This window comes from Podarcis raffonei, chromosome 9 (assembly GCF_027172205.1).
Source record: "Podarcis raffonei isolate rPodRaf1 chromosome 9, rPodRaf1.pri, whole genome shotgun sequence".
In the NCBI taxonomy this organism is placed as follows: Eukaryota; Metazoa; Chordata; class Lepidosauria; order Squamata; family Lacertidae; genus Podarcis; species Podarcis raffonei.
In genome coordinates this window covers 78,991,835-79,014,264 of record NC_070610.1, presented here as the reverse complement: position 1 = coordinate 79,014,264, position 22,430 = coordinate 78,991,835, and the positions used below count along the sequence as shown (strand labels likewise).

At 46.5% G+C, this 22,430-nt stretch overlaps 2 protein-coding genes across 2 annotated transcripts in view; both read right to left on the bottom strand.

Annotated features, from left to right (window-relative positions):
* LOC128420586 (zinc finger protein 638-like) overlaps positions 1–3,700 on the bottom strand; it is a 35,082-nt gene extending 31,382 nt beyond the window's left edge. The window contains exon 1 of the mRNA XM_053402221.1: positions 2,734–3,700. Coding sequence (XP_053258196.1) covers positions 2,734–2,825 — 92 coding nt within the window. The 5' untranslated portion in view covers positions 2,826–3,700. The remainder of the gene's footprint in view (positions 1–2,733) is intronic.
* ZNF638 (zinc finger protein 638) overlaps positions 1–22,430 on the bottom strand; it is a 93,414-nt gene that overhangs the window by 61,937 nt on the left and 9,047 nt on the right. The window lies entirely within an intron of this gene.

Genomic DNA, 22,430 nt, shown 5'->3' with positions numbered 1-22,430 from the left:
CAGCATCTTAATCCATTAGAAAAAGATTGCCTTAAGAACCTACCATGAAATTTAGAGTACAGTCACCATTTCAGTTAACAAATCCCTTAATACTTATCCTCTGCCATATCTCACCTTGGGTCTTTTCAAATAAATTCCTTCACTTGTTTTACAATTGGTATATTTTGGTTTCTTTTTCTAAGGTATGTTATTGCTGAGTGATTGGTAAAATGTCAGGCCATGGGGAACCAGCCCTGGGCTAAGGCATTTATTTATCAAAAGTACCTTAATTCATAAGGCATGGTATTCAGAGGCATGGTGCATCTGACAGTGGAGCAGCTCCACGGTGGCCAGTAGCTGAAAATAGGGTTGCCATACGTCCAGAATTTCCTAGACATGGAAGGAATACGGAAGTCGAGAGCAGTATTTGGGCAGAAATCATGGAAATGTCAGGGGAAATCCAGACGCATGGCAACCCATGTTGGAAGTCTAGATTTCACCAAATTTACTTAAAATCTCATTTTGAGATTTTTGCAAGAAAAGCTCAATAACTTTGGGCAAAACTAAAAAAAGTTCAATAACTTTGCCCAAAAAAGTTGTCCATATTTTCACCTTTTAAAATATGGCAACTCTCCTCCTGCCTGGTCCTCTTTGAAAGCTGTTCAAAAATTGGAGAATGCACTGAGCTTTGAGAAGTGAGGGCAACAAAACCCTGCGCATGACCTCAAGGGAGGATCTCATATCAGTGTCTTCTCAATCTCACAGCAGAATCCTGCGGAGTCATCTCCCTCCTATGGTATCACAGAGGGAACAGCTGCCCTCCTAAACCTGCTCTTTCTTGTTCCCTTCCTTTCTAGTGCCCAAGAAACAGGGTCCAATGCATGTCCTGGTGAAATACCCAAGCCCATTTCAGTGGGGCTTGTGCAGGAGCAGCTCCTTGTGTTTTATGCTCAGTGGGCTTTGACTGTAGGAAGCCAGGCTTAGGCCACAGGACCCCAATGAAATGCCCGCATCTGTAGTTGCCTGAGCTATAGCTCGCCATGCAACCACTGGCTTAGACTTCACAGTCAAGATGGCTGAGAGGACACAATCAACACAGGGTTTTTTGCAGTCTCTTGTCTGGCCTGCAACTGGCCTTTTCACTGCAGCCCAAGCAGGACAAAACAGTTCATCCATCCATACCCCCCATCTACCCCCATCAGCCGCTGAGCAGGCTCAGCAATGCACCTGGAGTCATTGAGACCAAAGATGCATCCTCTTCAGCGCTATGACCAACTTCAGCTCACTGTTTAAAGGGGGGGAAATATTAAATTTATATACCACCCTTCATTCGAGGATTACAGGACCATTTATAGTATCGAAACACATTTCTGCTGTGCATTTTGCCAGAAAGGCCCGCAACAACTACAATAAAATCAGAAGTGTAGAGTTGGAAGGAACCACCATGGACCACCTAGTCCAACCCCCTGCAGTGCAGGAATCACAGCTCAAGAACTGCTGAGAGGCGGCCATAAGAGCTGGCACAGAATTATACAGCAGCACATGCCTCAATCCACTCTCTTAATTGACTTCCATTAAGGAACGTACATCAATGCCGTGCCGAGTCCGCTGATCAGCCTGCCTAGTGCTACCTACTCAGAGCGGCAGAAGTGCTCTAGGGACTTCGGAAGAGGGAGAAGCCCTTCCCAGCAGGGTTTTTCATCTTTAAGGGAAATGGCAGTGATGAGAACTGGGACCTTCCATGCGCAAAGCTTGCCTTCTGCCACTGAGCAACGACAGAAAGAGGACCCCTGTGTGCAAGAAGAGGCACAAGCAGAACTGGGGGAACGCAGCTCTTTTGGAAGGATAAGTTTGAGATGGGCTCCACTTCACAATCCTTGCTCAACCCTTCGGAAAGCTTCAGAGGATACTTCACACACTTCCTACGTTAGCAATCTGTTCTATTGAAAAACTGATAAAACAAAAAACAAGAGTTTGGATTTGATATCCCGCTTTATCACTACCATAAGGTCAACCAGCAGCTGCATGTAGAGGAGCGGAGAATCGAACCCAGTTCACCAGATTACGAGTCCACTGCTCTTAACCACTACACCACACTGGCTCTCAACACAAACATCCTTTCCATTATGCAGTCATTACTCAATTTTTACTTGGATATTATAGATAACTTATTCACGGTCCTGCTTCAATTCTCCCAAAGTGGAGTGCGTATACACTCACTCTCTCTCTCTCTCTCTCTCTCTCTCTCTCTCTCTGTCTCTCTGGCTCATGTATATGTATGTGTGTATTTAACCTAGAAAGACTTCACTTCACCTCTTCCTTCATATTTAAATCTACCTCTGGTGGTTTAAAATCATTGCTTCATTCCAACTTTCTTTTCTTGCACAGCCGAAAGCCATTGCTCTTTGTGCTTTACTATACCTAGATCCTTCCATTCGTCTTTACAGAGCACATCCTCTGGAGGCATGTCAACTTGAAAGCCCTTGCATACCCAGGTAAGAGAACCAACCAGTCCTTTCACAAAAGCATGAATTAACAAGGGATCAAAGCGTCACAGAAACAGGGAGGGTCTCTGTCCCTGAAACCAAGAAATGTTGGACCAGCATCCAGTCATTACAGTCATGGTATTATGAGCTTGAATGAGATGACCCTCAAAATCCTTTAAGAATTCTGACAATGGATGGGCAGAAAGCTTATCTCTGGGCTACTAACAGTGACTCCAGACTAGACCGCCTTGGTCCAGCATGGACTTACCGTCTCAGTGGATCTAGAGGGTGCTGAGCAGCCGCTTCACCGGACGGTGCCCTGTTCCCTTTGGTGCTTGCTGTTTTCTTCCCGTCTTGCATCTTCCCATCAGCGAGATCGGCAGGAACCCAGGCAAAAACTTCCTCCCCCCAGGGCTTCTTGGGAGAAGTGCAAAAGGGTGCAGGCGAAGCATGAGATATTTGGCTCAAGGGTATCCAATCCAAGCCGATTCTTCGGTCAACATTGGCCTCTGCTCCTCTATCAACAGAGGAGAGAAACTCCTTGGCCAAAGGGTAGCTTATGCTGAGAACAGGTCCTCCTTCTAAGATGCTGGAAGACGGGAGAGGACACAGGAGACTCTCCTTTCACAAGGGTGCAGGGAACACCAGGTCCTTCTCCCCCCACAACTCCTTAGAGGTCTGGGTCGCCCTTGGACCTTGCCTGCCTCTTGCTATCTCCCATCCTTCTCCTCTTTATGCCACTGGCTGGGACCATCCACTGGAGAAAAGCGTCCCACGTTCTCCGCATGGCAGGAAGGGAAAACGACAGCTCAGCCACCTCTGGGCAAGGGACATGCTGTACTCAGCCGTCTGCCTGTGCCAAGAGGGTCTCATTAGCTGTCCCTGGAATGCGCTGTCCAAAGGCAGAGCTGCCTGTCACTCAAGTCCAGCTGGCTGGACATGAGGCCAAGAATCTTGGGGGAGGATCGCTGGCACACACAGGGTCAGGTTTGTTTTCTTAGCGTCGGGATCAGTCACATCCAAGAGGCAAGGTCAGGACTTCAGACTGCTTGTCTGACCTAAATGCGAACTAGATGTAGGCCATGAGCAACCTTTCCTGCAGTTCCAGGCAGCAAACAATGGCATTCTAAAATAAATTCATCAGCGATGCTCTTCTAGGCTGCATCAATAGAAGTCTAGTGTCCAGATCAAGGGAAGGAATAGTCCTGCTCTATTCTGCCTTGGTCAGATCACACCCGGAATACTGTCTCCAACTTTGGGTAGAATTTATCCAAGGGCAAGGAGAGCTTGCTCCAACCTTCTCCAACCCACAAACTGGATAATTACACATTAACCTGAGGTCTTTTGCATGAAGAGCAAGTGCCCTCTCTCACATTTTAGTTTTATGTCAGGGGTTTGTATGCAGGTGCCTAGCTTCTCCAAGAATTCCTACATTACAACCATGGCCGTAAACCTGGGTAGCTAATTTCTGGCACTCCAGATGTTGCTGGATTTCAGTTCCCAACAGCCCTGGCCAACAAGGCTAAGAAGCGAGAATGATGGGAGTTGCAATTGAGCATCATCTGGGGAGACCAGATAAGCCAGCCAGCCACCCTGCCCAAATACCGTATTTTTCACTCTATAGGGCACACCAGACCATAGGGTGCACCTAGTTTTTTGGGGGGGGAATAAAGGGGGGGGTTATTCCCCCCCCCAGCCCCAAAGAGCAAAGAAGCCAAGACAGCCAGCGGGATCCATCCCGCTGGCTGTCTTGGCTTCCTCTTTAGCCACGCACAACCTCTCCAGCTGGGAGAGGCTGCGCGCGGCTTTGGCAGAAGCCAAGACAGCGAGCGGGATCCATCACGCTCACTGTCTTGGCTTCCTTTTTAGCCACAGGGCTGGGGCGGGGGAAGCCTGAGCTTCCCCCGACCCCAGAACGGGTCCGGGAGCGGGGGCGAGGTTGCGCACAACCTCGCCTTCGCTCCCGGAGCTTGCTGCTATCCGCCCCCTCTCACTCTCCAGGATTCAGCGAAAGCCTGCATTCACTCCATAGGTCACACACACATTTCCCCTTCATTTTTGGAGGGGAAAAAGTGCATCCTATAGAGTGAAAAATACGGTAACTTAGGTCACCGATAGTCCAGAAATCTGCTTCTTTCCTTTCAGAAAGGAACCCTTGCGCTCTCAAAATCTGTGCCACCTGAATTCAAGTCCCTACAGCAGTTGCATACAGACCTCCAAAGCAGCCTGCTGGATTTGCTGTGCCTTTCCCTGCTCCTTTTACGGCTGACGTAGGAAATCTCCAGCCAACAAGCTTATTCTGTTCCGACACAGGCCTCAGTTTGACCTGTGACACTGTTTTCCCCAAGTCTCACCCACCAGCCTCACACCTGAAGTCCCATGCCATGGAGTGGCAGATCACCTGCTTTGTGTGCAGAAGTTCCCAGGTTCAATCCCCAGCAGCATCTCTAGATAATAATAATAATAATAATAATAATAATAATAATAATAATAATAATAATATAAATAAATAGATTTATATACTGCCTTTTAACAAATGATCTCAGGATGGTTCACAAGATAAAAGAACAAATAAGTAATTAAAACAAAAACAATGAAACAACAACTATTTATTTCTTCTACCCTGCCCATCTGACTGGGTTGCCCCAGCCGCTCAGGGCAGCTTCAACAAAAATACAGCATCAAACATTAAAAGCTTCCTGATACAGGGCTGCCTTCAGAATTCCTATCTCTTTGACAAGCGACAGAAAAGTGTTCCACAGGGCAGGCACCACTACCGGGAAGTCCCTCTCCCTGTTTCCCTGTAACTTCACTTCCAGCAATGAGTGGACTGCCAGAAGGCCCTCGGAACTGGACCTCAGTGTCCAGGCCGAGCAACAGGGGTGAAGCCACTCCTTCAGGTATACAGGGCTGAGGCCATTGGGCTGGCGGCATTCCATGCCTGAAACCCTGGAGAGCTTCTGCCAGTCAATGAGGCAATATTACGCTAAATGGACCAGTGGTCTGACTCAGGATGATGCAGCTTCCAGCACCAAAAGGCCCCAGGTTCAGTTTCCAGCATCTCCAAAAAGGGCTGGGAGAGACTCCCTGCCTGAAGCCACTAGTCCGTGCAGACCATTTTTTCTCAAACTTGAATTCCCAGCTGCTGTTGGACTACTGAAGGAATGGGTTTCCCAAACCCAAAACTGACTGTGAAGGCAGTTTGAAAACTGCACCAAAATCCCTATTTTTCCTTAGCTAAAATCCATTAACTTGAGCTCTGAGTCAATGTATAAACAAAAACCCGCCTGTGCTCGAAGCTCTCTCCCTTATCAGTCCGTGGCGGCAATGAGTGACCTTGCCAAGTTCCAGTAGAGCAGGGATGATGCGTGTGTGCCTTATGTGCTGACCACAAAAGACGCACAGACCCAATCTGGGAACAGCGCCAGAGCGTGTTCCCGGAGATGATGACCTATTCCTCCCAGATAAGAGTAGGAAGAGGAAGATCCTTTTATGGTCATAAGTACAGGAAGGAATCCCCTTTTATGGTTAAGAATACCAGAGCAAGAACATATGTGATGTCAACCTGCGTACATAGGCTGACATGGTTGGATTTATATGGGAAGGAGGGAGAAGGTGTCCGGAGGGTATATATACTGCATGAAACTTGTCATTTCTTTGGACTTGCTGTGGACTTGATCATGCAAGTGCCTTCTGCTATCCGGAGAGCAGAATAAACTCTATCTTGGAATCAACCTTGGTGTCATTTGACTTCCTTCCTCCTGTCCCGGAGCAACGCAGACCCAATCGGTGAACTCCAATAAGGCTACACTACAACCCCCACCATCCATGATCACTGGTCCTGCTAGCTATGGATGATGGGAGTTATAGTCCAACAACAGCTGAGAATTCAAGTTTGAGGAACACGGGTATAAAAAATACTCTCCAAGGAGAAAGTACTCTCCAAGGAGACAGCATGTTCTCCTGCACTTTGCCATCCTGTGAATTTTCTGTTCTGATGGCTTCAGTTTTTGCAACCGTTCACACCAACTTCAGGAATCCATGCACACAGCTGAGTTGGAACAGGCCATGTTTTACCCGTTGGCAGCTTCCTAGACATAGCTGGCAGGGGCAGCCCAAATATTAGCTCCATTTGTATTCCCACAAGATCAGACTTCAGAGATTCAGAATTCTCTGCGATCGCCTCACTGCGGCTGTTCACTTTCCCAACGCATGGAAGTACAGCAGGGCAATAAGAGGATGCAACAGAGGGATGCTAGCACACAAATCCCAGCTCTTCCTCACGTGATGACAATTAGATGAGGGAACTGAAAGTCCAGAGACGGCTGCTGGCATGAGAGAAAAATGACTGATGGATAACCTGAGGAGTAGCTCAAAGCAGCAGACAATGTGGACTGTTCGATGTGCCTGCAGCCACCAAGCTACGGCTCCAGTGCTAACCAGCTGAGGACTCAAAGTGCCACGGTTCCTTAAGAAAGCATCCCTCTCCCTTGGCATCTTTAGGTACCCTATGCACAATACCCAGCAGCACCACTATAGTTCTTGCCAATGTCCAAGCTGGACTGATGCCTCACTGATGGAAACTACACCAGCTCCAAAAGACCAGAACAGATGTTCTTCAGCCATTTGTCAATGCCCTTGTCTGAGAGATTTATAGCCATCTTCCATGTAGTTCTGAGCGATCAAAATAAATGCCCGGCTGCTGAATGACACCCCAGCCATGGGACTTCACAAAGAAAGTGATCGCCCTGTTGATTCCCCCCCGTGCGCAATTAATCTTTGCAGGCGCACTGATGTCTTTACAACAAAGCCTCTGCAACAGATCAGACCAGATGATCTCGGCTGCTGGGAACTGCTCGGTGCACCAGACCAAGTTCCTCTGCATGTTCCAGTTGAGCTCTATGCCTTTCTGCGTGCCCAAGATATTCTCGCCCAGCTGCTGGATAACATCTGGAGGCACCAGCCGCTCCCAAATCATGCATGTCCTCCTAACCCAGCCACACGACATGCAGCCTGTGACCCAGCCCAAGGTGGGATTCTCTCCCGGATGCCAGCATGCGCTTCCTTGCACACAACTGTGTCCAGAAAACCTTATGGGCAGGGGCTGCAACTAAACAGAAACAAAGTCAATGTGATAACCGACTCCCATATGAGCGGACCCCAGCCGTCCCGGTAATTCATGGCTAATATGGGGGTAATTAGCCCTGGCAGCCTTCCCAGGTTGGGGGAGGACTGTCTCGTAGGCCCGCAGATTGTCCGAGATTGCCAACTTGCATCAAGGTGCAAGCGACAGGACACTGGGTCGCAGAGCAAGGGAAGGTTGGCACTCTCCGATGTCATTCTCATAGCCGGGAATATCTGTTTGAAGAAATGATTAGAATTGGACAATAAACAGACATTGTCTGGACCAAAGAAGCTTAAGAAAAAAACTGCAGAATTGTATAGTCTCTGGTGCACAAGCTTGGACTTCAAAGAGATTCTCATCATGGTGTGTGGATTGTGGAGGTGTTTGGTATGTTCTTTTTTCTCTCTTCTTAACATCTACAATTGGCTTTCCATGCCAAGCCTCATTAAGAACTTAATTTGAAAAGAAAAGAAAAAAAGAGTACAAATGGACTTCTATTTAAAATTGGGGATTCAACTGCACAGTACTATGCAGCACGGGGAAATGTGAAATCCTCCCTTCTTTGAGAGAAACAGGAACTATTTACTGGCTGATTACAATGATTTGAGACAATATTTTGTTTGGATAACATACAGTGCAGCTGTTTGCAGAAGGTTTTTCCATTATGAGCGAGAGCAAAGGCTAGATGGATGCCTAGCAGCCTCCCTCTAGGGCCCGGAGGGGGACTGTGTCTCCAGGAAGGCTGATCGATCGCCAAATGACTGATATCTTTGGAATACAGTTTATTTATCTTACAATATTGCAAACAGTCTGCTCAACAATTATTAAGAATAACTCAATAATGTGGAAGGTACTGCATTATTAAATCTCAAAAAGAAGGTTTGGACAACAGCCTGGACTGGAAGGATTAATGATTTGGGAGCTGCTGCGTCATTAAACTTCAGATAACAGATTTGGATAACAGCTTAGATTGGAATGGAATCTGGAATCAGAGAAAGCTGCGTGGGCAAAAAGACAGTTAAAAAAAGATACATCGACAAATAAAGCTATATTCAATGGATGCAAGGATATATGATGTCTGACATGACTGAGAATCACAGAGCCAGAGAAGGAGAACTTTAAAGTGTTAAAATCGAGATGTGGAAAATATTGAAACAATGAGAGGCAGGACTGAGATTTGGATATGCTTCAAGGTCCAGACTATGGGAAGCCCCAAAAAATTAATAACAATAATTTGGATGGTAATTTGGTCTTTTTATATTTTAGTTTTTTATTTTAATTGGATTATGATTTGATATGTTAATTGGATGTTTTTTATTGGGAAATTAATAAAAAATGATTTAACAAAAAAAATGTGATGCCGCCACTGATGCCTCCAAGTACCCCATTGAGTGCAGCCTTTGTAGCTCAGGTGGTAGACCATGAGGCTCTTGGTCACAGGGACATGGGTTCAAGTCCCACGTTGGGCATAAGAGTGCTGCATTGCAGCAGGTTGGACTAGATGACTCTTGTGGTCTTTTCCAACTCTACAAGTCTATGATTCTATAATTGTAGGGAAATGACTAGCACCTCCCTGGGACTGTGCTACTGGCTTTTGGGAGCCCCGCCCCAGGCAGCTGAGGAGGCAACCCCATGAGACCTATATAGCATCCATGTAAGTCCTGCATTGCAGGGGGTTGTACTAGACGACCCTTTGGGTCCCTTCCAATTCCACAATTCAAAGGTTCTGTGATTCTATTAAATAACATTCACCCCATCCCAAATGACTGAATAAAGAGAACACAATCCTCTTCAATCACCCAGACTGGTGACCTGCAAGCAAATCTCTGACTCACTCCATGTCCATGGCAGTGTTGGCCTATGTCAAGAATAGAGGAGCCTGCTGCCACCCAGGTGCTGTGAATGGAATCCTAGAATTGTAGAGTTGGAGAAGTCCCCAAGAGTCCTGTAGTCCAACCCCAGCAATGCAGGACTCCCAGCTCCCATCAACCCTGACCCTTAGCAAAATATCTAGATTTGATACTATCCACAAACTATGTGCTAAAGAGCACTGGAGGATTAATAAATTCTCGCAAGCCTTTCGTACTCAGTGACCATACGTGAACATCTGTAGCTTGCTGTTCAGCAAAACCTCAAACCACAACATAAGCAACATGTGCTCTGACACAACCCTGATCTGACTTCATTACTTCCGTTTCCTTGAGAATCGCTTGCTTCTCCATCAAGCTGTATTTGAATCACAAGAGATCCATCCACAGCAATGAGAACACCTAAACAGAAATGCGCCAGCTCTCCTGGCACAGCTCTTGAAGCCTCAACTAGCATTTTTCCTCACTGGTCCAAGAGCCAGCGTAGTGAAGTGCTGGACTAGGGCCAGGGAGACCCGAGTTCAAATCCCCACTCAGCTTTAAACTCAGTGGGTGATGCTGAAGAAGAGTTTGGATTTGATATCCGGCTTTATCACTACCCTAAGGAGTCTCAAAGCGGCTCACAATCTCCTTTCCCTTCCTCTCCCACAACAAACACTCTGTGAAGTGAGTGAGGCTGAGAGACTTCAGAGAAGTGTGACTAGCCCAAGGTCACCCAGCAGCTGCATGTGGAGGAACAGAGAATCGAAACCGGTTCACCAGATTACAAGTCCACTGCTCTTAACCACTACACCACACTGGCTCTCAGGGTTGTTGTGGGGTGAAATGAGGAGGGGGAGAACCATGTATGCCACCTTGAGCTCATCGGAGGATAGAAATGTAGCCATAAATCAGTAAAATCACATATCATTGTGTATTCGGTATGCCACAAAAGGAACCAGTCGCCCGGACCAACGGAATGCAGAAAAGATCCCTGCAACCTAGAAGCAACAGCACAGGTGTGTTCACCACTACCAGAGAAGCCGGCTGGATCTCAGGGCAGTCCTGAACTTGAGCAGGGATTGTGCATTATATCGCCAATACAAGTCTTGACGGATATCTCCAACACAGAACAACCTCCCTCTACAGCCAGACCCACCCTCAGACCCCTTCCCGACAACTCCTCACCTGAGCGAGGAGGAACGACTCCTGGCACCACTTCCTGACTGCTCTCCTGCTTCTTTTCTTCGCTTCCTGCAGGGATACTTAACTGGGGGCTTGGGCCAGCCACACTTGGGCTTTCCTGCACACTTAAGGCAGCTTGCAACACCTGTGTTGCAACCAGCTGCATCATGCAGACAAAGGATAGGGATGCTGGATCGATCTGCACAGCAGGAAGTGGGGGCAAGCTTGTTCCTTGGGGGAATCCAGCACCCACTGCGCCTCCAGACTGCAGCTGCGACAGGGCCTGCATGACACTTTGTTCTACAAGTGGTGTAAATGACAAGCGCAACTGATCTTCACGTTGCCGGTCTCCTGGTTCCTGCATTGCTTGAACACTTGCTGCCTCCTTCTTGGGCGGCTCCTGGTGGCCGGGATTTGTCTGCAGTGGACGGTCTGACTTGCTGGGTGGTTGTTCTGCCACATCAGATTTGGCTGGAGGTTGCCGGTCTCCTTTTTCCCGCGTTGCTGCCTCCTTCTTGGGCGGCTCCTGGTGGCCAGGATTTGTCTGCAGTGGATGGTCTGACTTGTTGGGTTGTTGTTCTGCCACATCAGATTTGGCTGGAGGTTTCCTGGAGCTTCCTGCTTCTGCAGACGACGCTAAAGAGGGGGAGAAAAAGCAAGTGGCTCGTTATCATTATTATTATTAGTAGTAATATTTATTAAATTGGTATACAGTGGTACCTCTGGTTGCGAACAGGATCCATTCCGGAGCCCCGTTCGCATCCTGAAGCGAATGCAACCCGCATCTGCAATTGCGCGGGTCGTGATTCACCGCTTCCGTGCATGAGCAACATCATTTTGAGCATCTGTGCATGCGGCGAAACTGAAAATGCTTAACCTGAAGCTACTTCAACATGAGGTATGACTGCACCGCCCTCCATCCATCCATCTCAGGGTGGTTCACAAAATAAAAATACAAAATTAAAAAACCCAAAAGATACAAAATGGAACCAATTACAGCAGCAGAATATCTCCCCTGATCCTTGGTCACTGCTGAATTTGCAACCAAGTTCTACCCTGCATAGCATGAATGCAAGAAGGTCATTGTACTAAACAAATGTAAAAAATACAAAGTGGGTGAGGGAAACTCCAGAGCAGTGAAATGGCTGAGATCAACCAACATCCCCTTTTGAAATGGATTGCAGAGTCACTCACACAATCCAATATAGGAACAGGCTTGGTCTCCTTGGCAGGCATTATATTGACACAATGACAAAGCCAGGAGAAAAAACCCCAGAACAGAACAAACTATTCACTGAGCCAAAGCCACTGCAACATGCCTGCCATTAACACACACATAATCCTGCTTACAAAAAACCGAAGGCCAGTTACTGAAGCATCTGTAACATCCACCTTACCTGGAGATCTAGTTGATTTTTCCAGTTCTCTCTTCTGGCTAGAAGAGCTTTGAGAACTCGAGCTGAGGGAGCTTCGTCGCTCTGAAGACCTGCACCTATGTCTGCGGCTCCTAGATCGTGACCGTTTTCTGCTGTGGGGCCCAGGGCTCCTAGATCGTGACCGAGTCTGACTTGAGGCATGGCCAGGGATTGAGTGTTGTGAATTGTTCGGGTTAGAACTGGTAGAGCATGGCATTGGAATATGTTTTTCCTTCTTGTCACCTTCATCTCTGCAAGAGGCAGAAAAAACAGCATTTGAATGACTTCTCTTTTTCAAATGTAAAAGCAGAAATCAGATCTGCCAAGATGTTATTGTTGCAAATGGAAATCAACTAGAAATAGGAATTCTCGGGGTTAAAGCTAAAAGCATCAAATGTCTACAAAATACGGTTGATGGGCCTGTAGCATCCAATAACTAAAGGAACCCAGATGCTGGAAACAGAATGTCCTGCTTCATACCAGAAAATTATGGCTGCCACCTGCACTGGGAATGGCTACCTGCCTGCTAGTGGCTTAGCTGAAGTGCAACCCACAGCTGCTCAGCCAGCTGGCCCCTGGAGCCTTAGAACAAAGACAAAAGGGCCGGCAGTCTGAGTTAAGCAGCTCCTACATGTACGGGTCAGTGACAACCAGTAACCTGGGGTGGAAAATATTATCCCGGGGGGTTACTGTCAGGGGACTTACATTGGAACAGGGGTGGGAGGCAGGGTGGCCGGTTGGAATACAGAAAGCTTCCGAAATTCCTGAGGAGCAGTTCCTCTTCCAGCAGCGGGAAAGCCACACCTCCAGTGGAGAAGTGAGGGAAGGGGCCAGCCAAGTGAGGAAAGGGCTCAAGGATGCTGCAGAGAGCCCCAGCGCCTCACCTTGCCAGGTTGGCCAGGAGGGACACATGCCACTTCCGCCGCCCAGCTTGCGCAGACGGGTGAAATGCAAGGAGGGGAGGCGGAGGCTTGGGGTGTTGAAGTTCTTATGTCGGGGGAGAAGCCGGAAGGGGCCACTCCCAGATTCTGTAAGTGACTAAGATGGACATGAACTTTGGAGATCTGCACTGTAAATAGTTTGCAGAATAAAACCTGTAAAAGACAGGTTTGGAGTCCTGCCTGGTTACTTGTGAGCAACCACCAGCAGGATCTGACAGGTTACTTTTTCTGCAGCAGTGTTTCTTGTTACATAGTTCCTAAGCAGCAGTGAACAGTGGTCAACTGCAGATAACTTAACAGTTTTACAGTTTTGAGTTTTCTCTACTAAATACAATGAAAGACCAGAATTAGATCAAAGATCACTTTCCTGAGCATCAGAAAATGTCCCAGTGCAGAATGCCCTCATACAAATTTCCCATTCAAAATGTCTCCAAAAACCCACACCATCGGGGACAACAGGGAATTGAGATTACTGCAGCCTAATTCTCATTACTGAGTATTCATGTTGAGATTGAAAGGTTACCTCTGTAACGAAGAGCATTCTTCTGGATTCCACTCAGGATACCTGTTTCAAGAAAAGCCAACAAAACAGCTGTGTTATTCATTTGACACAGTACATGTACTCCACTCCATTATCATTCAGGCAAGTTTCTAAAACTATCAAGTACTTCTCTCCCTTTTGTCCAAATTATTGATCTCTTACTACTGATCTTCTGGGGAAGGTTAAAGGCGATTCCATGAGGATTCCCTGACTCTTGGACCCAGTATTCCAAAAGCTCCCTGGCATGAGACTCAGGCCCCAGCTCCTCCAAGAACTGGTTTGTCCTGAAGCCACACCTCATAAAACTCTGCTCATGCTCCACAGGCATCTAAAAGCCACAGAACGCCAGATGAGATGCCTCTGAGCTTCTGCCTTCTTCCCTGGGTCAGCTCCACAATCGGCCTACAGACCACTTATACAAATTCAGGCAAAACACAACCTAGAGCAGGCACCGTTCCTTCAAAGGTGAGCTCCCACAACTTCCTTGGCTGAGGTTTGTGGCAAGGTATGTAAGCAATGACTCTGCTGCTTTTAGCAAAGCCCTGAGGTTGCCGCGAATTCTTCGCAGCGCTTTAGCAGAAATGCTCAGAGCTCCAGGTTCTTCAGTGCAGTATATTTATTGTGAGATATATATACACAAATACCTACAGGCTATAATACACGAGCAGTTCATACAGTCAAACAGAGTACCTGGCTGCACCTTAAGGCAAATAGGAAGACCTCTAACTCTCTCTTTCTGACCACACACCTCTACACCACCACCTTACTGCTGGACAGGTTTCCCTTTTAAACCGATGACAGCCAATCAACTGACAGCACATTACTGCTGAGTCATTCTGACCCAGCACTTCCATAGAAAGTATTGCAGGCTGATGGCACCAGCCAGTTGCATCAGCTAGCAAACTCAGGACTTACTATGTCACACAGCATTCTGTGAATCCCAACACTCCTCCTTAAGTCAAATGCTTGAGACCTAACTATTCTCTTATGTCTCGAAATTTAGGAGCATCCAAACATTTTGTATATAAATCTGCCACATTACATCTTGTGTTACAGTGCTACTTTTAACACATTTCTTTCCAAAGCATTTTTACATTGCCATATCTTATCACAATATGTTTACTTTTGCTCTTAAAGTTCTGTTGATTGGCAAGCTGTTGTGCTGCCATGTTATCACTGAGAACAGTGATTGGAATTTCAAAAGGTATTCCTGGTTCTTTTGTTAGGGAAGCAAAGCACTCTATTTGTGACACACATTTGCTTATGGCCGAGTACTCTGCTTCACAAGTACTTGTGGCAACAAATGTTTGTTTCTGGGATTTCCACTGAACCAGGGCTTTTCCAATATATATAGCATAACCAGTGGTAGACTTTCCATTTTCTCTGTCTCCCCAGCTGGCATCAGCATCAGCATACACTTGCTGATCATATCCTGTATTCAGCACCAGTTTGTAATCTGTTGTGCCTTTCAGATACCTTAGGATTCTTTTAAGTGCTACCCAATCTCTCTGAGCCGGGTCTCCACTTCTTTGGCTTAACATGTGCACTACCACTGTTATGTCGGGTCTCATCCAGCAACTTAAATATAACAGAGAACCTAACAAAGAATGAAACGCCGTTGCACTCTCATATTTTTGTCCTTCTGGTTCATTTTTGTACTGTTTAGTTATGGGAGTGTCAACCTCATTTGCCTTTTCCATTCCATATGTCTTCAGTAACTTGTTGATCTTGTCCTTCTGATTTAGAGAGTAGACGCCCTCTTCTGAATCTCTACTCCTAAGTAATTTTGAATCTCACCCAAATACTTCAGTGTGTATTTGTTACCTAGGTTGTTCATAAACCAAGACATTTGCTTTTGAGAGCAAATGTGGTGTAGTGGTTAAGAGCCAGTGTGGTGTAGTGGTTAAGAGCAGTAGTCATGTAATCTGGGTAACCGGGTTCGCGTCTCCGCTCCTCCACATGCAGCTGCTGGGTGACCTTGGGCCAGTCACACTTCTTTGAAGTCTCTCAGCCCCACTCACCTCACAGAGTGTTTGTTGTGGGGGAGGAAGGGAAAGGAGATTGTGAGCCGCTTTGAGACTCCTGAAGGGGAGCGAAAGGCGGGATATCAAATCCAAACTCTTCTTCTTCTTCTTCTTGTGCAGTTGTTATTAGATCTCGTCAACATACAAAAGTAAATAACAAATGCCTCCTTGCACCATTGCTGTATATAAACAGGAATCAGCCAGGCTTTGTTTGAATCCCATCTTTTTCAAAGCTGTGTCTATGCATTCATGACATAGATGTGCACTTTGGTGTAAACCATATAGTGCCTTTTGCAGCTTTAACATAATGCTGTCTTTTTCCAGCTCATAACCTGGTATTTGCGGTCAATACACCTTGGTGTCAATAGGAGCATTTAAATACGCTGAGGCAACATCAAAATGATTAACTTTCAACCCCCTCAGACTTGACATTGCTAAAACTGATTTTACTGTTTCAGCCTTTGCTGTTAGGGGAAACACTTCATCATAATGTATCTTTTTCCTTTGTGTAAAGTCCCTTGCGATCAACCTGGCTTTCCTTTGACAACTACCATCAGCCAGCTTTTTCACTTTAAAAACCCACTTACAGCTTATGGGCTTTTTACCTTCAGGCAATTCTGTAGGTACAAACACATTGTTTAATAATAATAATAATAATAATAATAATAATAATAATAATAATTTTTATTTATACCCCGCCCTCCCCAGCCAAGGCTGGACTCAGGGTGGCTAACAAGCAATAATAAAAACAAGTTGAATGAATACAACTTAAAAACAAGATTAAAATACAACATTAAAATATTGAAACAATAAAATATTAAAATGCAGCCTCATCACAGGAGGAGAAAGGAAAAAGAAAGAGGGGGAGGGAATCAAATTGGCTCCAGGCCAAAGGCCAGGCGGAACAACTCTGTCTTACAGGCCCTGCGGAAAGAAATCAGATCCTGCAGGGCCCTGGTCTCATGAGGCAGAGCGTTCCACCAGGCTGGAGCCAGTGTTGAAAAGGCCCTGGCTCTGGTTGAGGCTAATCTAACTTCCTTAGGGCCCGGGACCACTAGGGTGTTGCTATTTATGAATCTTGAGGCTCTCCGTGGGGCAGACCGGGAGAGGCGGTCCCGTGGGTACGAGGGTCCTAGGCCATTCAGCAGAGAGTTATACTCTGCCTGCATTGCCTTTAACCACGCCTCTTTCTCTAGAGTAGGTAACTCTTTCACTTCTTCAAAGTTTTCTGGCTCAGTTACATAAACCTGGTTTATGGTGACTGGGAACCCATAACGGACCAGAGGTTGACCTTTATTACTTCTTTCAGACCTCCTTGGTTCGTTAATCTCCCCCCCCCCCCCCGGCTACCTTCAGGACTGCTTTTGGGATGGATTGACTCTGGAGATTTACCTCCTCCTGTCCCGGTTGCACTTTCTTTTTTCCCCTGCTCCATGCGAGCAGCTGGAGGAAAATGCTCAGTCTCTACCTGCTCCCTTTCAATTTCCCTGGGAATGCTGCCAATTCTTAGCTTTGTTTCAACTGCCTTATCAGGTGCGCTCGGCAGTAAAACCTTTTCTGGCAGTTGGTTTGCATGTATCTTGGGCCAATTTCTCTGCTCATTAAAGCTGGCTGACCGACTATAACTCAAAAGATTTTTATCATCTTCAAACTTATAGGCTTTCGTTCTGCTTTCATACCCAAGAAATAACAACTGCTGTGCCCTTTTCCCACCTTTCCTTCGGGGTTTTTTACAGGTATGTCAACCCATGCCTTTGTCCCAAAAATTCTCAAATGTTGAAAACTGGGACTTTTGTTAGAGAATCTTGTAGGGTATGTCGTCTAATACCCTTGACCACAAACCATTTTCAATATAATTGGCTGTCTTAATACTCTCAGCCCAATATTTAATTAAGAAGATTTGCATCTGCTAACAATGCTTTCATTTGTGTCTGCAAGACACCTCCCCTACACTCTGCTACTCTGTTCTCCTGAGGAGTTGCCATATTGGTAAGCCTATGTTTAATCCCTTGGGATTGCAACCAGTTTCTTAGGGAGCTAGCCATAAATTCTCCTCCCCTGTCCATCTGAAAAGAGCACACCTTTTGGCCAAGCTGCCTTTCTACCCTTCTTACTCAGAATTTCAAAGTTTGGGCAACTTCGGACTTTTGCTTTAGTCGGTAGACCCAGCAGAACCTAGAATAGTCATCCACTAGGATTAAACAATACTTGTTACGGGAGACACTTGGTGGAAAAGGACCAGCTGCATAAGCATGAAAAAACTCCAGTGGCTTTTTTGTTTCTCTCTGGCTTGCTCTTGCTACTAGGCAAGCCCTGCTTTTAACCTTCTTGCAAATATTGCAGGCTAAGTAATTGTCATAACTTTTAATGTTTTTCATCCCCCCACGCAACTCCAAAGTTTTGTTCAGCGCCTTAAAGCTAGCATGAGCCAGATGCCTGTGCAGGAGATGAATACACATATTGTGGGTTGGGACATTTTGCACATTTGCAACCGCAGTACATACATATTACTTCTAAGGTTAGCATTTGCCAACACTGCCCCATTTTGCTTTATCTGGCACTCATCTCCCACGAAGGTTACTTCAAAGCCTACTTTTGCCAAGTCAGGAATACTGAGAAGATGGTTTTGCAAACTAGGCACACACAACAAGTTCCTGAATGTGTATCCCAGCTGTGGGAACATAATCTCCCCCTCACAGATCACATTAGCTTTCTGGCCTGTAGCAAGACTTACATGCTTTTTGTTCAAAGCCCTAGCATCAGTCAGCAATGCTTTTCTTTTACAAAAAGTTTGAGAAGCTCCGCTGTCCAGAACCCACAGCTCTTCATTTTCTTGGCCATCTGCAGACACCCAAGCGGTAGATTCTCTCTGCTGCCTCCTGTGCTTCTGCTGTTTTTGTTGTTTTCTCGGGGAGTCCCGAAGCAGATGTCCACTGGACTTGCAGCAAAAACACCTTTGTTGACTACCGGCTGGCCTGCAGCAGCTCCTCCTGACTGTTTCTCAGGCTCCCGACACCTCTGCTCTTCCTGGCTGTTGTTCCCTCTGGGATGCTCTGACAGCTGGGCTGAGGTCATCTTTCGCTCTGCATGCCTGTCCTCCTCTGCATACAACCGTCTGGTAATGTATTCCAGTGTCAGCTTATCATTCTCTACCGACTCGAGGGAATTTACCAGCATATCATAGCTGTTGTCAAGGGAACTCAGGATCATAAAGACTTTGTCCTCTTCCCCCACAGGCTTCCCTCTTAAGGCTAGCTCCTGGAAACAGCCTGTTAGGAATTTCAGGTGGTTTACCAGAGAGTCACCCATTTTCCCCCGACACCGGTACATTCTCCTGGTCAGTGTTATCAGAGACCCAGCTGTCTCTCGCACATGGACAGCCTTGAGCGGATTCCACACCTCACTTGCCATCACCTTATCAGTTACGTAGACTAGCTGGCTGTCATCCAATCTAAAGATGATCGTAGTCAAGGCTTTCTCATCCTTTTCTAGCTGAGCCTCTGCTTCTGCCAGCTTTCCATCCTCATCGTCCTCATCCTCCTCAGGGGGCTAGGGTGGTTCTTCCACCACTTTCCACAGGCCCTCACGCTTGAGGAAGTGTTGCATGCGGACCGATCAGGAGCTGTAGTTCGTGGCCGTCAGCTTCTCCAGCAACATGCCAGCTCTGGACTGCTCCATACCTGTACCTCACCTCCAGCTCCCCACAGCTAGATAACTGCTACCTGTACTCTTGCACAGCGGAAGCGTGCTGGGCCCATAACCCTGTCGCAAATTCATCGCGGCGCTTTAGCAGAAATGCTCAGGGTTCCAGGTTCTTCAGTGCAGTAAATTTATTGTGAGATATATATAAACAAATATTTACAGGCTGTTCATACAGTCAGAGTACCTGGCTGCACCTTAAGGCAAATAGGAAGACCTCTAACTCTATCTGACCACACACCTCTACACCACCACCTTACTGCTGGACAGGTTTCCCTTTTAAACCGATGATAGCCAATCAACTGACAGCACATTACTGCTGAGTCATTCGGACCCAGCAATTCTATAGAAAGTATTACAGGCTGGTTGCATCAGCTAGGAAACTCATAGAATCATAGAGTTGGAAGAGACCACAAGGGCCATCAAGTCCAACCCCTTGGCAAGCAGGAAACACCATCAGAGCACTCCTGACATATGGTTGTCAAGCCTCTGCTTAAAGACCTCCAAAGAAGGAGACTCCACCACACTCCTTGGCAGCAAATTCCACTGTCGAACAGCTCTTACTGTCAGGAAGTTCTTCCTAATGTTTAGGTGGAATCTTCTTTCTTGTAGTTTGGATCCATTGCTCCGTGTCCGCTTCTCTGGAGCAGCAGAAAACAACCTTTCTCCCTCCTCTATGTGACATCCTTTTATATATTTGAACATGGCAATCATATCACCCCTTAACCTCCTCTTCTCCAGGCTAAACATGCCCAGCTCCCTTAGCCGTTCCTCATAAGGCATCGTTTCCAGGCCTTTGACCATTTTGGTTGCCCTCCTCTGGACACGTTCCAGTTTGTCAGTGTCCTTCTTGAACTGTGGTGCCCAGAACTGGACACAGTACTCCAGGTGAGGTCTGACCAGAGCAGAATACAGTGGCACTATTACTTCCCTTGATCTAGATGCTATACTCCTATTGATGCAGCCCAGAATTGCATTGGCTTTTTTAGCTGCCGCGTCACACTGTTGGCTCATGTCAAGTTTGTGGTCAACCAAGACTCCTAGATCCTTTTCACATGTACTGCTCTCAAGCCAGGTGTCACCCATCTTGTATTTGTGCCTCTCATTTTTTTTGCCCAAGTGCAATACTTTACATTTCTCCCTGTTAAAATTCATCTTGTTTGTTTTGGCCCAGTTCTCTAATCTGTCAAGGTCGTTTTGAAGTGTGATCCTGTCCTCTGGGGTGTTAGCCACCCCTCCCAGTTTGGTGTCATCTGCAAGCCTGCAGACGTACTATCTCATACAGCATTCTGTGAATCCTGACAGAGGTATCCAGGCAGTCATTTCCAGACCATTTCAAATCCTCAATCTACTCCCAATAAATTAAAATGAAAGGCCTTACTGTTGGCGTAGCTCATCACATTTCTTGAAGTGTGCAATACTGCCCACGTGCAGAGTCCAGCCCTACACGGAGGGAGGGAAGAAATCAGCATGAGAACACAAAAAAGCCTGGATGCTAGAGGAGAACAATGCATCACCTAATCCAGCAACCCTTCTCCTGCGGCAGTCAGCCAGATGCTTCTGAGAAACCCACAGAAGGGCCCTCCTCTACTGCTGCTTCTCCCAGCAGAAATTATTTTTTAAAAAAAACATCACGGTATATTAATTTTTTTACAAAAATAAAACACTAAGTTCCACTTAGTGATATGCCCAATACCCATTGATGGGACTTCCATCTATAAAACTGCAAATCTGGTCATTTAAGGTCATGAGACTCTGTGGCAGTGCTCAAAACTAGCCAGGTGCCAAGCACATCTTGCACTCGGCTATCAGACACTTACAACCAAGTGGAGATGCCTGGGTGCCATAGTCCTCATAGCGTAAGATCTTCTTGAAAGCCAGAGTGAAAAATACACTCATCCTGGGCTCAATACAACTGTGTGCACTTTTTTTCTGCAAAAACAAATAACTCACCATCATACTTGAACATTCTATTTTACACAGAGAACACACGTGCGGAAGTGCTGTTGGCGACACAGCATGATAATCATTCATCATTGACGGAGATGGCGATTCTGAAGACTGAGGCATAAACGAAGCTGCAGGTGTTGTTGCGGGTTGAGCCACTGAAGGTACCACAGGTCCTGCTGAAGGAAGGCATGATTCTGTTATGCAACACAGACGGATGCCAACGAAATTCCAGGAGAGAGGGTGCCAAGGGCAAAGGCCACCTTGGAGCTTGCTCCTACTGGATATCTCCTTCCCGCCCCCCAAAATGATCATTTCCCATCGACTACTCTGCGCCGGGGACAGTAAGCAAATAATGCATCAGGGTCTGCTCCAGCTGAGCCCCTCCCATCCTCCCGGGCCATTATGAAGAGCCGCTCTGGCGTAGTGGTTAGTGTGTCGGACACAGACCTGGGAGACCAGATTTGGCTGGAGGTTCCCTGGAGCTTCCTGCTTCTGCAGATGACGCTAAAGAGGGGGAGAAAAAGCAAGCGGCTCATTATTATTAGCAGCAGCATTTATTAAATTGGTATACCACCCTCCATCCATCCATCTCAGGGTGGTTCACAACATAAAAGTACAAGATTTAAAACCCAAAAGATACAAAATAAAAACAAGAACAAAATGGAGTGAAATGGCTGAGATCAACCAACATCCCCTTTTGAAATGGGTTGCAGAGTCACCCACACAATCCAATATAGGAACAGGCTTGGTCTCCTTGGCAGGCATTATACTGACGCAATGACAAAGCCAGGAGAAAAAACCCCAGAACAGAACAAACTATTCACTGACCCAAAGCCACTGCAACACACCTGCCATTATCACACACATAATCCTGCTTACAAAAAACCAAAGGCCAGTTAATGAAGGATCTCTAACATCCATCTTACCTGGAGATCTAGTTGATTTTTCCAGTTCTCTCTTCTGACTAGAAGAGCTTTGAGAACTCAAGCTGGGGGAGCTTGGTCGCTCTGAAGACCTGGACCTACGCCTGTAGTTCCTAGACTGTGACCGAGTCTGACTCGAGGCCTGGCCAGATATTGAGTGCTCTGAAGCGTTTGGGTTAGAACTGGTAGAGCATGGCATTGGAATAGGTTTTTCCTTCTTCTCACCTTCATGTCTGCAAGAGGCAGAAAAAACAGGATTTGAATGACTTCTCTTTTTCAAATGTAAAAGGAGAAATCAGATCTGTCAAAATGTTA